Source organism: Camelus bactrianus, chromosome 35, assembly GCF_048773025.1.
Source record: "Camelus bactrianus isolate YW-2024 breed Bactrian camel chromosome 35, ASM4877302v1, whole genome shotgun sequence".
NCBI classification, from domain to species: domain Eukaryota; kingdom Metazoa; phylum Chordata; class Mammalia; order Artiodactyla; family Camelidae; genus Camelus; species Camelus bactrianus.
The window spans coordinates 7,474,457-7,487,674 of NC_133573.1; the positions used below are offsets into that span (position 1 = coordinate 7,474,457).

The 13,218-nt window shown below is 49.1% G+C and overlaps 1 protein-coding gene and 1 long non-coding RNA gene across 7 annotated transcripts in view; one reads left to right on the forward strand and one right to left on the reverse strand.

The window, feature by feature from the left end:
- Window positions 1-13,218, forward strand: part of FAM107B (family with sequence similarity 107 member B) — a 191,537-nt gene that overhangs the window by 169,179 nt on the left and 9,140 nt on the right. For 2 of the 5 annotated variants that reach the window (XM_010959397.3, XM_074358511.1), the window contains one exon: window positions 10,894-11,077. In XM_010959397.3, coding sequence (XP_010957699.2) covers window positions 10,894-11,077 — 184 coding nt within the window. Of the gene's footprint in view, window positions 1-1,321; window positions 1,344-6,645; window positions 7,515-9,863; window positions 10,279-10,893; window positions 11,078-13,218 lie in introns of those variants that run through there. The other 3 variants (XM_045519887.2, XM_010959398.3, XM_074358510.1) reach the window with 3 other exon arrangements.
- Window positions 7,193-9,259, reverse strand: LOC141576061 (uncharacterized). 2 transcript variants are annotated; one of them, XR_012504292.1, is made up of 2 exons: window positions 9,123-9,259; window positions 7,193-7,730 (listed from the first exon to the last, which is right to left on the reverse strand). It is a non-coding gene; the product is annotated as an uncharacterized LOC141576061 (long non-coding RNA). The 2 variants fall into 2 exon arrangements; XR_012504291.1 differs by having other exon boundaries at window positions 9,113-9,251.

Sequence of the window (13,218 nt, forward strand, 5' to 3'; positions counted from 1 at the left end):
GTGCAATTCCCCAAAAATGGTTTTCTTCATTTTCTTTTAGTAAAGAAACACATGTGACAAATATTTCTTTTAGGAAACAGCAGGCGCTCTGAACACAGCTGTGCCTTCTGCCACTGGGTGACACTGTCAGACCACAGAACTGGTAAAATCGAGGGTCCCTGAGTTTCAGATCTCATCCAGCTGCTTTACGCAGGATAGAGAGAAACTCGGAATCACTTAATGGTCATCTGTCAAATGTTATTTGATAAGTGGAATGTATCAGCTGAAGGCGATTTTAAGGCCAGTGAGTTTAAGGTATTCAATTATTAAATCTGTTCGTTGGGCAGCATTTCAGTTGCTTACAGGTTTGTGCGGATTAACGGGCGGCATAGTAATGAAGTGCTAATTACGTCATGGGGATATTTACGCAAGCCAGCGTACTCAGAATTTACTTCCCAGCAGACAACAAGCTGGGTTATCTTTCTGTGACAAAAGATTCAATGTTCATACACAGCAGTTCATGCTGTGGACTTTTAGGGAGGGTTTTGGGGGATCATCTTATGTCAGAGGGAGCAGAATCTGCTGGTTTAGAGAAATGGGCACTTGGTTCCCTGTGCTGATCTGTATCATGAGAACCAGGAACTTGTCTCTGACTCATTCTGAGCTCCTTCAAGGTCAGATGAGGACAGTTTGTTCAGCGCATGAGTTGCCCCCATCCCACACCCCGCCCCGTTTTTGGCCCCTTCTGTAGTCTGAGCTCTACGCTTCACCTGTCAACTGGTTACATGTGGTTGAACGGGACATGGAGGGCACACCGAAATGTTTCTGGGGAAAAGAAATGAGGAAAAGTCAAGCCCTCCTTCTGTGAGTTTAATGTGAGGGGTAAGAAAACTAGTTTTAACAGAAGCAGGCGTTAAGTATCCTTAGAGAAGTTTTAGCAGTGTCCTGTTGGGACAGAATGGAGGGAAACCCCAAGAGGACTCAGGAAATGCTTCAGGGGAGGAGCTACTTAGCTTGGATTCTGTAATCCTCAGTGTCTGCCCCCTTCATTCAGAGTAGCTTTGTGGGTGCCCACGGGGCGCCGCACAGTGTGGTGCCGGGAACGCAGGACGGAGTCAAGCCAGGCCCGCTGCCGGCCCCGGGGGCGCTCAGCCACAGCCACTAGAGTCTGTGGCCCCGGCTTTCTCTTAGTCCTTCTTCGTCATCTGGTCACCACGTGTCCGCCTGTCCTTTAACAGCGTGTGTCTGAGGCGTGGTGCCAGAGTGGAGGGGGTGATACGAGTCGGAGGGCTCTTGCCTTCTGAAGGGATGCACATCTGACCTTCGAGGGAGAAGGCCGGAGACACAGGCAGAACTGGCGGGCGGTAAGTGTCAAGCTTATGGGGGAAAGGAGCACCGAGGAAGGCCACCCGACACTGCAGACGAGGGGTGGTGGCCCGGAGGAGGGCGGCGGCAGGCTGGCGGAGAGGGGGGCTTCACACGGAGACTGCTCACGTTGAGGGAGGGCTCAGAGCACATGGGGCGCAGGGCGGGCACGAGGGAGGACTGCGGGGCCAGGGGCCTGCTCCCGAGAGCTCCTGGCACCGAGGGAGTGGGGCAGAGGAGGACGCCTGGGACTCGGGTGCAGGGAGAACCAGAAGCCTTCCAGGTCGCGGAGGAGCTGGACGGCAGCTCTGAATCCCAGGGACAGGCTGAGGAGACTGGGCCCCAAGAAGCCAGGAGCCCTGGGGCCTGAGGAAAACCCCTGGACGTGGGCTGCTAGGCAAATAAGGTGCTTCCTGTCATCTCTTCCTCTTGGGGATCCCCCGGGTGCGTTTTGTCCTTGGGGCTGCCTCGCAGGTCGCAGCCCTTGCGGCCAGACCCTGGGGGCCAGAGCACGGGACCCTTCACCTGAGAGGACTTCTGCAGTGGGAAGGCCAACCTTTGCTGAGGCCCTTCCGGGTTGGGATGCGTGTCGGTTTGTACCCGGGCCCGCTGTTGTATTGGGCTTTGCCTGGTTGAGAAGCCTTCTGTGCTGTGGGGCTGCGGGTGGGACTTGGGGGGCTGGAGCACGGGGTGGCCGGGCCCACCTGGGGGACGGTCTCCCTGCAGCTGCCGCCTATCCCTGCCCATGGTGACGCCCGCGCCTGGTGGCCCTTTCTCCTTCCTCTCGGACGTGGGCTGCCCATGGCTGATGCGGAGGGGCACATCCCCCTCCCCCAACTCACTGCTCACAGAGTTAGGTAGTACTGCCGTCCACCAGGGAGTTCTAGAATCTTCTCTGGAGGCAAATGGAGGAAATGTGCAGAACATGCGTCTCATCTGAAGTTCTGGGACTTGTTCAAGTGTCTGAGTGGAAAAGTCACCAAGATCTGCCACCTCTAGGACCGGGGGATGTTACCATTCGCTGAAGGCCCTGGAAGGGTTTTATTCACCTCTTTAACCAGCTTCTCTTCCTCCCTCAACTGAGCAGCTTAGCGCATTTTTATCTGTTTTATATTAGTTTTGTTCTACCTGGAGACTTTTTTCCTCACCTCCCCCAGAGTGTTTTTGGTTTTGTTTTCATTTTTCTCAGTGTATCTTGCCTTCACACTTTTCCAAGGTAGCTTGAACATCCAACTTTCTAGCAAAACCAGATTATTCAAGAACTGCTTTTCTTTTTCTTTTCCTTTTTCTTCTTTTTTAACTTTTACTTAGGCTTTGAGCATGATCTCATTGGGCAACATAGCAAACTCCTTTCTCTTCTTTTTTTGGCTGAACGTTGAACTTTGGGGAGCTAGAAGGCAGAAGGAATTCAATTGCAGGGTTAGTTTGCTGCTTCCTAGGAAAGCAACCCAAACTTTCATTTGCCGGCTGTCAGCATCAGTTTCTTCTGCTCAGGCCCCAGCGGGATCACGGGCGCCCATCTCTGGTGCGAGTGTTCTCTGAGGTCCTTTTCTTTCTGGTTACCCCCCAGTTGTGTTTGAGCAATTTTGTGTTAGCTTATAGATGCACTGTTAACAGTCTAGAAGCTTGATGATAAGCACGCGGGAGCAGTGTGCTCCTTCCACTTTCAGCGCCAACAGAGTGAAAGGCACAAGTGTAAAATGGTTTTTTCAGGACGTTTTTGTTGTCTGTCCTCCACTCATGCATTATGCTTTTATAGATTCCTCATACTTATATGACCGCTCTATGTGCACAACAATTATTACAACAGATGACAGGAATCAGAGCTACGTGGCCATTCAGTTGTGCAGGTGGGAAGACTGAGGCTCGGAGAGGGGACATGACCAGGATTTTCACGGTCTCGGCAGTCTCAGGCTGCAGGCTCCTCTCTGTGCCTGTCTGGGATTTTGTTTTCTCCCCTCCATGTTCTCCTTCCCGACCCCTCTCTCACCTGCCTAAGTCCAAATTGGAAAAATGAGCAGAGCCCAAGATGGGGTTCACCCATGAAGCTTGGTCTAAACCAGTGCACTTGTGGTCATGGTCACCCGTTTTCACCCTGGTAGGACGTTGATCGATGGAGAGTTGGGTTGATGAATGAATTTGTTGAAACTATTTAACTGTCCAGTTTATTGAGCATCAGCCACATGGGCAGGTTCTACGTATGGTGAATGCTTTCTGTAAGTTTTCTTTAATGCTTACGACAGTTCTGCAAATGTGGTTATGCGACCTCTGACTTACAGGTGAGGAAATTGAGACTCAGGTTAAGCAATTAGTACAAAACCACATAACTGGTAAGCGGTGTAACCAGGGTTTTATAATCCAGGATGGGTGGTCTTCAACCCGGTGGTATGACTTCTCCTGTATTGAACAAGGTTTAAAATGGATGCGGTAACAAAATTGTAATGATATAGTAGTGACTAAATATAGTAGTGACTAAAATAATTTTAATCGCTACTTAATATGTACTGTATTTATTAAAGTGTAACACACATGCAGAGAAGGGTCTGAAGCCAAAAATGTGAACCGGCGGGTGGATTTTCAGAGTGAGCACACCTGCGTAACCAGAACCTGTACCAGGAAACAGAACCTTACCAGCACCACAGAAGCCCCCTCTCTCCCCTTCTGCTCTCTGTCTGCTCCCAAGGTTGCCATTATCCTGACATCTAACGCCGGAGGTTGGTTTTGCCTGTTTTGAACGTCCAGGATGGACTCTTGTGTCTGGCTCCTTGTGCTGAAGGTTATGTTTACAAGAGTCAGTGATGCTCTGTGGTAGCCATCACCTGTTCGTTCGCACTGTCGTGTGGTCCTCCGTTGTAGCAGCACACCCCAATTTACTTCTCCGTCTAACTGGGAATGGATGTTTGGGTTGCTTCCAGTTTGGCGCTGTTATGAAGAGTGCTACTCTGAACATTCTTATAAAAACATTTGTAAGTTTGTTTAAAAAAAAAATGTGTCTTTCCTACCACCCATCCCCACTTTAATATAATTTTCTGCAAGATGTTGTCTGGTTGGGTTGATAAAGCTATGATGTTTGAAAGCCTCTAAAATCTTTTTGAGAGGGAGAGAGAAATCATCCTGTTATAGTTAAACCTGTTCTCTCCTCCCACCCCGCCATCATCCCCGCCCAGAAGAGTGGAATGCTTAAGAGCATCCCCTTTGGAATCGGACGGACCCAAGTTCAAATCCCAGTCCTGCCCCTTAGTAGCATGTGACCTGGGGCAGCGGTAACAGGGTTATTTTTATTAATCAACGTTTGTTGCCAGTGACAGCACTCATCACGGGTGACATTTACGGAAGGCTTAGTGTTGCTAGGCCCTGCACTGGGTAAACATTATAACTCTATGAGATAATCTGGCATTCTTTTTTTTTTTTTTCTAACTGGTGAGGAAACGTGGCTCCAAGTCACACAGTAAGTGAGAGTGCTGGAATTTAGACCCAGCCGGTGAGATCTGGAGCCCATGTTCCTGAAGCTGTCTGAGTCTCCTCTGAGGACTTACAGGGAATAAAAGTTCCTCCCTCACATTGTGAGGCTTACATGATGGGGGAGAAGCTTGTGCATCACATCGAGGGAAGATGCCCCGTGACTCCACACTGGCTTGCTTTCTTGGCGTCTGATGATTTCAGTGTGCACTTTTATGAACAGTCTGAGGGTCGGGTGAGGTGTCACTGCTCTGTTGTCATCGTGAAAGTGGACCCCTCGTTATCTGTGGAGCCATCGCCACCTAATGGTTGGTCCCGCCTCCCTGAGACCAGCTCATCTTTTACCTTGATTGGCGCGTGTTCTGTCTTCCCGATGTTTTTCTTGCCTTCTTTCCCATTTTCTAAATATAAAATATGTGCTTTTTTTTTTTTTAGTAAAATTACATTTTTGGGGGATGAAAACACTGATGGGAAAGTGAGTTTGGTATTTTCCCAAGCGTGTGTCACTGTTTGGCATTCGGACAGCGGCAGCTTTGCAGCCGGTTTATTGAGTCTGAAGTTGCAGCCGTCGTGGGCCAGGCAGAGTGGGAAAGTCACGTCCCCACGCTCGTGTGGGTTGCGCTGGTTGGGCGTCATTGGTAAGTCTTAGTTTAGGTTTGTGGTCACACAGGTCATGTGGGCACTTTATGGAGGCCTCTGGGTACCAGATGGTGCCACCGTCACCTGGCACCGAGACTGAAGTTTTAGGTTTGCCCCAGGCTCAGGCATTTGTAAGTGAAGCTCTTTGCTGTTAGGAAGAAATCTCCATCTTAACTCACTCTCTGCTCTCCCAAGGCCTTTCCCCTCACACCCAGCCTCCCTTCTGGAACCGTGGGTGCTGAGGGAGATTGTGCGGGTGCACGGACAGCCTTTCCCCTTCCAGGGTCACCCAGGCCGGGACTTTGCCCCACTGCAATCTTAAATGACTCGGGTTTTTCAGAGGTTGGTGAAGGAGTTGTAGAGTCCCTTAGAGACAGCCCGGGAGGCAAATGCTCTTAAAAACTCCCTTGAAAGTACTTCTAACTTCCTAGAAGAAGTTGCAGCCGTTCAAACAGTGAATTGTCTAGCTTTGCTGGGTTCTAGTACAGCTGTAAACGGCGTACACAGACAGGTTTCAGGTATTGTTTTCAAAAGGGTTCATTTACTAGTGCCTCTACGTAGAATTAGATTTTAAAGATTGAGGTAAACATAAAACGCGTAATTGCTAAATTCTGATTTTTCATCTCACAGGGCTAGGTTTTAAATTTTTTATCTGTGTGATGTAGAAATATGTAAATGAACTACTGGAGACAAAAATAGTATGATGGGAATCCCAGATGCAGTAAAGATTCGTTTTACTAGTCCAGTTGTGAATTTTTTTCTGTGGGGATGGTTATTCGCCTCTGGAAAGCAGTCAACACCAAATACCCAGGACAGGCAGAGGCCTGGGCCCAGAGCAAACCTGACAGGAGGGAAAATGCAAAGCAAGGACTCAGAATGCATTTTTAAGGATGGGATTTCCTTATTCCCTGGGACAGTGGAGTTTAGTAAGGATTTCCATTTGTTGATTCACAGGAATTAAAGGCAGAATTCTCATCAGGTGGCAGTTGTCAGTCCAGAGCTTTAGAATCTCTCTAAAATGCAAACCTGAGTTGTTATTCAATGGCTTAAAATCTTTCAGTGACTCCCCTCCACCCCAGAGCACCATCAGGGGTCCTCACCATCAGCCCTGTTACCTTGCTACACCCTGCAGTCTAGCTGGGGCCAGTCAGAACTCCACATAGCACGCTGAAGGTGTGATAGACCTTTTTACACTTTCCAGAAGGTTCTTAAGAAGTGTAGCATGAGTGGGTCTCAGAGCCGTTGAATGTTACCAGCGAGAACGTGGAGGGGCTTCTGTGCCCCTTTCCTGCCTCCAGTGGTGAAGGAGGCCAACCAGAGAGGAAGAGAAGGGGGAAATGTGCCTTCATTTCAGTTTCTCTGGGTCATTTCGTTCAGCTCTTATGTTTTTGAAGAACTCTTATGTTTCAAAGGCCTAGAGAGGTGGAATTTTGTGTACCGGGTTTCCCAGACCTCGGAATAAGATACGGAAAGTTGTCGGTCACATAAGTTTGACTAATAATAGTTTCGGTTTATTGAGTTCTTACAGACACGCTGGAGACCGTGCCGAGGACTTACGTCCCCATGCCAGCCTGTTCTCACAGGAGCACTCACTGTAGCAGGTGGGAGAGCTTAGGGGCAGGGATGCTAAGCTCTGTCCAAGACCTCAAGCCAGGTTTTCTTCTCCTGTACTGAACCGACAGTCATTTTCCTTCACTGACTTGACAGTTAAAACAAAACAAAACTTTATGAATGAGTAACTGGGCCAGGGGAATGTATATGACAGTTTATTTTTGGAAGAATGTTTTATGTAGCAATAATAATACCCACTTACAAAGCGCCTTTACTTCCAGAGGTATTTCTGGCTCCTCTTCCAGGCTGTGGATTCCTGGATGCTCAGACTTCACCTCCTTGCTTTGGACTCCAGACGGCTCAGGGGCTCCCTCTCCTGGCTGTTAGCCCTGGACTCTGTCACTGTGTTTAAGGACTGTTCGTTGACCCAGTCCAGGGGGTCTGAGGAAGATGCACATACACCAGACGGGGGCTTTGCAGTGAAGCGATGATACAGTTTATGTCCGTCACACCAGGTGCAGGTCAGTAAGTGCTAGAGAATTCCGTCGTTGTCTAGAGGTTAGAGAACTGCACCTGGGGAATCAGAGCAGGCTTCATGGAAGGTTTGGCATTCTCTGGATCTGAAGGGATGAGGGCGGTCTGGCCTTGCGGGGGTCCAGGGATGGGCAAGAAGAGGATCAGCATCCCTGCTGGAGGGCACGGTGCGGGCAGAGAACCCCCATGAGGAAGGCAGGGACCTGTGGAAATACGGAGAGCAGTGAGTGGTCACTTTCCTTTGATGGGAGGCCGCGATCTGGGAGCCGGGAAAGTTCCCTTAGGGTCAGAGCTGCATTTCCCAGCCGTGGTAGCAGTGGGGGAGATGGTTGGCAGAGGGAAGAACGTGGAGCCAGGGGCTCGTGGAGGTGGTTACTCCAGGGTGGAAAGTCACTGAAATGGAACCGGATCCCAGGTCCATCACCATCACCACCACTGCCAGGAGCACAAGGGCTCCCAGACTTGCTCACAGCCAACTCGCCCTCCTTCCTGTGAGTGACCTTGTCCCAGACGCCTGTGTGGTCTGCTGCTGGGAGGCCACATGGACTCCTTCTGCTTGGTTGGTCCACACACTCAACTCAGGCCGAGGGCCTTCTGTGCCCCCTTTCCCACCTCCTGGGGGAGGAAGGGCAAAGCAGTGAGCGAAGGAGGAAAATGCTGGCGCCTCCATTTACAGCAGGGCTCCTGCGGCCGCAGCGCACCTGCCCCAGGGTCGGGCTCTCTCCAGGGGGAGACACGCCGAGGCCCATCCCATTACCCTCGGCCTGCACAGAAGAAAGACTTCCCAGACCCTAAGTCTGGAGAGGATGCCAAAAAAATCCATGCTGGAGCTTGTTTCCTAGATTCAGAAGCGAAGCCTGTTCATTCCGTATACTGAGGGCTCTACCCACCTCCTGGCGCCCCGGCCCTGATCCCCGGGAATGCGGGGCCAGGGCATCTCCTGCTGCCTCTGGTCATGGGAGTGCAGCTGTGCGGGCGCGGGGTTGGGGCAGGGAGGAGGGCAGGCAAGGTGAGAGACCTTGGCCATCAAATCACTAAGACCAGGGAACAAGCCACCCAGGGTGTGAGCCCTCACTGCCCTGGCTGCTTGCAGGCAGTCACCCCTGAGGGGTCTGGCCGTCGCTCGGACTCACAGTCCCAAACGGACATCCTGACCTCATCTCCCATCTGCTCTGCCCACAGCCTCCCCACCATGACACCTCTGTCCTGGTCGCTCAGGCCAAAAACCTTAGAGTCCTCCGCATCTCTCACACCCTGTATGTTGTCCTTTAGGACGTCCCAGGGGACTGGGACAAAAATACATCCTACCCAGCCTGTCCTCCGCCTGTGCTGCAACCATCTGGTCTAAAGCATCTCTTACCTGGGTCCCTCTCACAGCCACCGCCCTGATTCTCCTCGGCTGCCTTCGCCTGCTCTAAACTCAGTAGTTAGAGTAATATTTTAAACTCAGGGCTCAGAGCTTGTCACTTCCCTGCCCAGAACCCTGAATGCTCCCTGTTGTCACTCTGCCTTCAGGTTCCCGCATCATATCCCCGCCACCCCCCACCTTCCCCCATGTCGCCATGGGTTCCTTCTCTGTCCTCACCTTCACTCACCCTCATTCCTCCTTAGACCCACCAGGTGCTCTTCTGTCTGGAACACTCTTCTGCACATCCACAGGGCTCCCTGCCCCTGCTGACACATTGACCTTAAGAGGCAGGAATCTATTCCGATTTGACATCACGGAGACCATCTGTGGTCCAGGGCACAGAAACACATCCTTTTATGGAAGCCTGTCGGCCTTCTTGTCTACTGATTAACTAGGCTGAAACTGCCGTTGGCTTTTAAAGATAAGTGGGGCTCCACACAGGTGTGTACGGTGCCTCTCAGGGTTCCACCAAGGGGCACATTTCTCCATGGAGCAGCGTATTAATAACGTCAGGCCGGCCGTGGTGGGGTTGCTGACTCGGCACGTGTGAAGTTTGTGATTCTCCGTTTGGTGAAGGCTGCAGCCATTCTGATTTTTAAAAGATCAGTGCAAGTAGCAATGAGAATCCCAAGCTAATTAGGAACATTTGATGTAATTTGTTAGATAAATATATTACATTATCGTTTGGTAGTTTTGGGCCTTAATCATGCAGTTATACTTAAAATATGTGAACAGATGGAGCATCTACGGTTTTTCTATTTCAGTTGATTTGTTTATCCTTTGGATTTTTATCCACTTTATTTTCACACTAATTTTCTAAAGATTTTTCTATAAAAAATGTTTAGCATCATAATTTGGTAGACTGAACATGGGTTTTAAGATCAGACGGTGTTCATTTTCATTCATTTCAGTTTGAGATTTACACCACTGGCAAAATGAGCCTGAGCGAGTTACTGAACTTATGTTCCTCCGTTTATTGTCTGTGAAGTGAGATTCTGGTTCTGCTGTCGGCACGATTGTTGTCAGGATCAGATAAGATCCCGCACCTGCAGGCGCCGTATCTAAAGCTCTGAGTAACTGCTGGCCTCCACTTGAACCAGCGTTTACTGCAGGACGCGTTAGAGTCCAGCCATGTTTGGGGACAGTTCAGGGGGTTAGGAAGACATCAATGATGACTTTGAGCCCAAAACCCCTGCTTGTAGCTGACTGCCTCTGGGCGCACCTCCGACTTCTGGTTTGGAGAATGGTCATCCTGCAGGACAGGGAGCGGGGCAGAGGAACCCTTGCCCTCTGGAGCGTCTGCTCTTGGTGGCCAGTAACAACTGAGTCAGTCTGTGGTTTAGGTAAAGCAGGGAGGTGCTGGGGCGGGCGTGCAGGGTAAGCAGCGCAGTTAGGAGGTCGGGCCTCTCCAAGAAGGTGGCATTTGGAGGAGGGCCCAGGATATTAACAGGATAAGCCCCTGGGGCGCTCACATGAGCAGGAGAGAGACCAGGACCAGTGACTGGCAGGATCTGCGCCCAGGGAGACCTGCGCCCTGGCAGTGACGCAGGGCTGGGGCTCTGTACGTTTCTAGTGTGTGTTAATTTTGAGACTGAAGGGGGCATGAAGGAAGTGGGTCTGGTGCCGGGGTGGGGGGTACTCATTTTGAGGCTAAACTGGCATGTAGACATGTGGTGGGAAGCACTGAGTAACCTGGGTCGCAGGGTGCGCCTGGCAGTGGCCACCGGGCTGTGGGGCTCTCTTGCTTCCATCATGAGCAGCTCAGAGTACCATGGTTCCCCCTCTCCTTGACGCACCCATTGCTCTGACAAAGCACCAGAAGAGTTTGCAGGGAGGGAGTGAAGGGCCGGAGGAGGAGGCCGGGTGTGAGCTGCTGTCCGTGACCCTGCCCTGGGCCCCGGCCTCTGCGGAGATGTCCGGCAGAGGAGACCACAGTGAATCTCACCTTTCTGTTTCAGACTGCACACCGGAGGATCCTGACCTGAAGGACACGTACCTCGTTCCAAGGAACATCATGGCCGAGCCGGACTACATACACGATGACAATCCCGAGCTAATTAGGCCTCAGAAACTAGTCAATCCTGTCAAAACATCCCGGAACCATCAAGATCTTCACAGAGAACTTCTTATGAATCAAAAAAGGTAGGATGGCTTTTTGAGCAGTTTTCCTTAGGGGACTTTTAAGGTAACTAGATTTAGCTTTAGTTACATTTACAAACGCTTCAAGGGGTTTTTGTTTCTGGACCATATTTAAATCTTCCTCACTCCTTCCAACATCCTTGACTTGGGGCATGTGAAGTCAGGCCTGGAGGCCCCGCTGCCCCAGCGTTACCCAGAGCACCGTAGTCCTGCCTCCCCATCACAGGTGGATGCACATTTTAAAATGTGTGTGGAAGGGGCTGGATTAAGGATAAAAGAGGGGAATTATACTGAGTACCTTATAATGGCCTGTAATGAAAAAGAATGTGAAAAGGAATATATACATATATGTATAACTGAATCACTGTACTGTGCACCAGAAATTAAGACAACATTGTGGATGCAAAAACACAGAAATAGACTCATAGTCATAGAATACAGATTTGTGGTTGCCAGGGGGGAGGGGGGTGGGAAGGGACAGACTGGGAGTTTGAAATTCATAGATACTGACAGATATATATAGAATAGACCAACAAGATTATACTGAATAGCACAGGGAAATATATACAAGATTTTGTGGCAGCTTACAGTGGAAAAGTATGTGACAATGAATATATGTATGATCGTGTATAACTGAAAAATTGTGTTCTACACTGGCAATTGACACAACATTGTAAACTGACTATAACTCAATAAAATAATTTTTTTAAAAAATGCAAAAACAAAAAATTACAGGTCAGGTTCTTGTGTGAACTTGGAGAAAAAAAATTTCCTTATGTGATTTATGCATCGGAATTCTAACAAGTCAGTTGGGATATAATTGTCATATATTTATTATCAGAAAAATAAATACTACAATAATAAAAGTAAAAAGGAGTCCTCAGTCAGAGAAGAATACAGTGTGTCTGGAACCACATCAGACTTCACAATAGATGAAGACCCCCCTTTCTCATATTTTTGTTTGTTTTTAGGTAGGATTTTAAATTATTACTGTCATCATTTTCATTATTATTAATTTTTGTTTTTTTGGAGAGGAGCAAAATATTCACCTTTGATCTTCTTTGTAAACCATTTGTGGGTTCCATCTGTGCCGTGCATAATTTGGGGTGTTGATTTTGGTGTACTCCGCTTTTTAAGTGATTCTGAGCAGGGGGACTGGGAGAGCCTGTGGTAAATAGTTGCTTTATTAGGACACAGGGTTACTTTCTTCATTTAGGGTCTGTTAAACTTCCCTGAGAAGTGTTTTCAGATCTTCAGAATCCAGCTGTTTGTTGGTCTGAATTGTGGAACTGTGGGTCACTTATCCGCCCACTCTTCGCTAAGCCCTGGTGGAAAGATGGCCACTCCCCACTGCACTGAAGGAGATGCAGACCAAGCTAAGCATTGGGGTAATGTTTTAGAGGGAAGGTCTAATAAAAATATAAACAAAAATTTTTTAAAGGGGCTCAGGGGACGTTTTTATGGTAGTTCTCCCACTGAATATACCTCTGCCGGAACTCCCGACTCCTGTCCCAGGACTCTGTGTAACGCATCTCCCCCTCCAGAGCGTGCGATGTGACTGACTTCCTTTCTGTCCCCTGCACATGAGCGTGCTTGTTGGAGTAATGCTTATCAAACAGCTCTTGCGTTTGATCCTTTTCGAATAAGGGCTTAGCTTCTACCTGTCTTTGTTACAAAAGAGAAAAAAAAGAAACATACTACCCGAAAACCAACCATGGATGTGGTATCATCGTGCCCAAAGCAGAAAAGGACTGTGGAAGTTCCTAAACAGGCCACAGAATTTGGAGGCAGTCCTACCTGGGAAACCATGTCTGCATTTTGGTGGGAAGATGGAAAGTTTAATATACTCTACAAGAGAGGAGCTAAATAGTTCTCTAAGCGAAATGGTTTTCTGATTGTCTTCACCTCTAGGATCTTAGTTCCCTTATCTGTAAAGTAGGAGCAAGGACTTACTTGATCTCGAAGAAGCATTCTAGCTCGAACTCTGGTTGGTTTTTGTTTGCTGTTTCCTGTCTATGTAAAGGCCCCATGCAGAGCAGAGGCAAAGGTAAACCCAAACTGGCAGAACAGTTGTTCTTTGAATTAGAGGCTACACACTGTTCTGCAGAAACTTAGTTAGCAGCCTGGGTCACATCTCTGTAAAC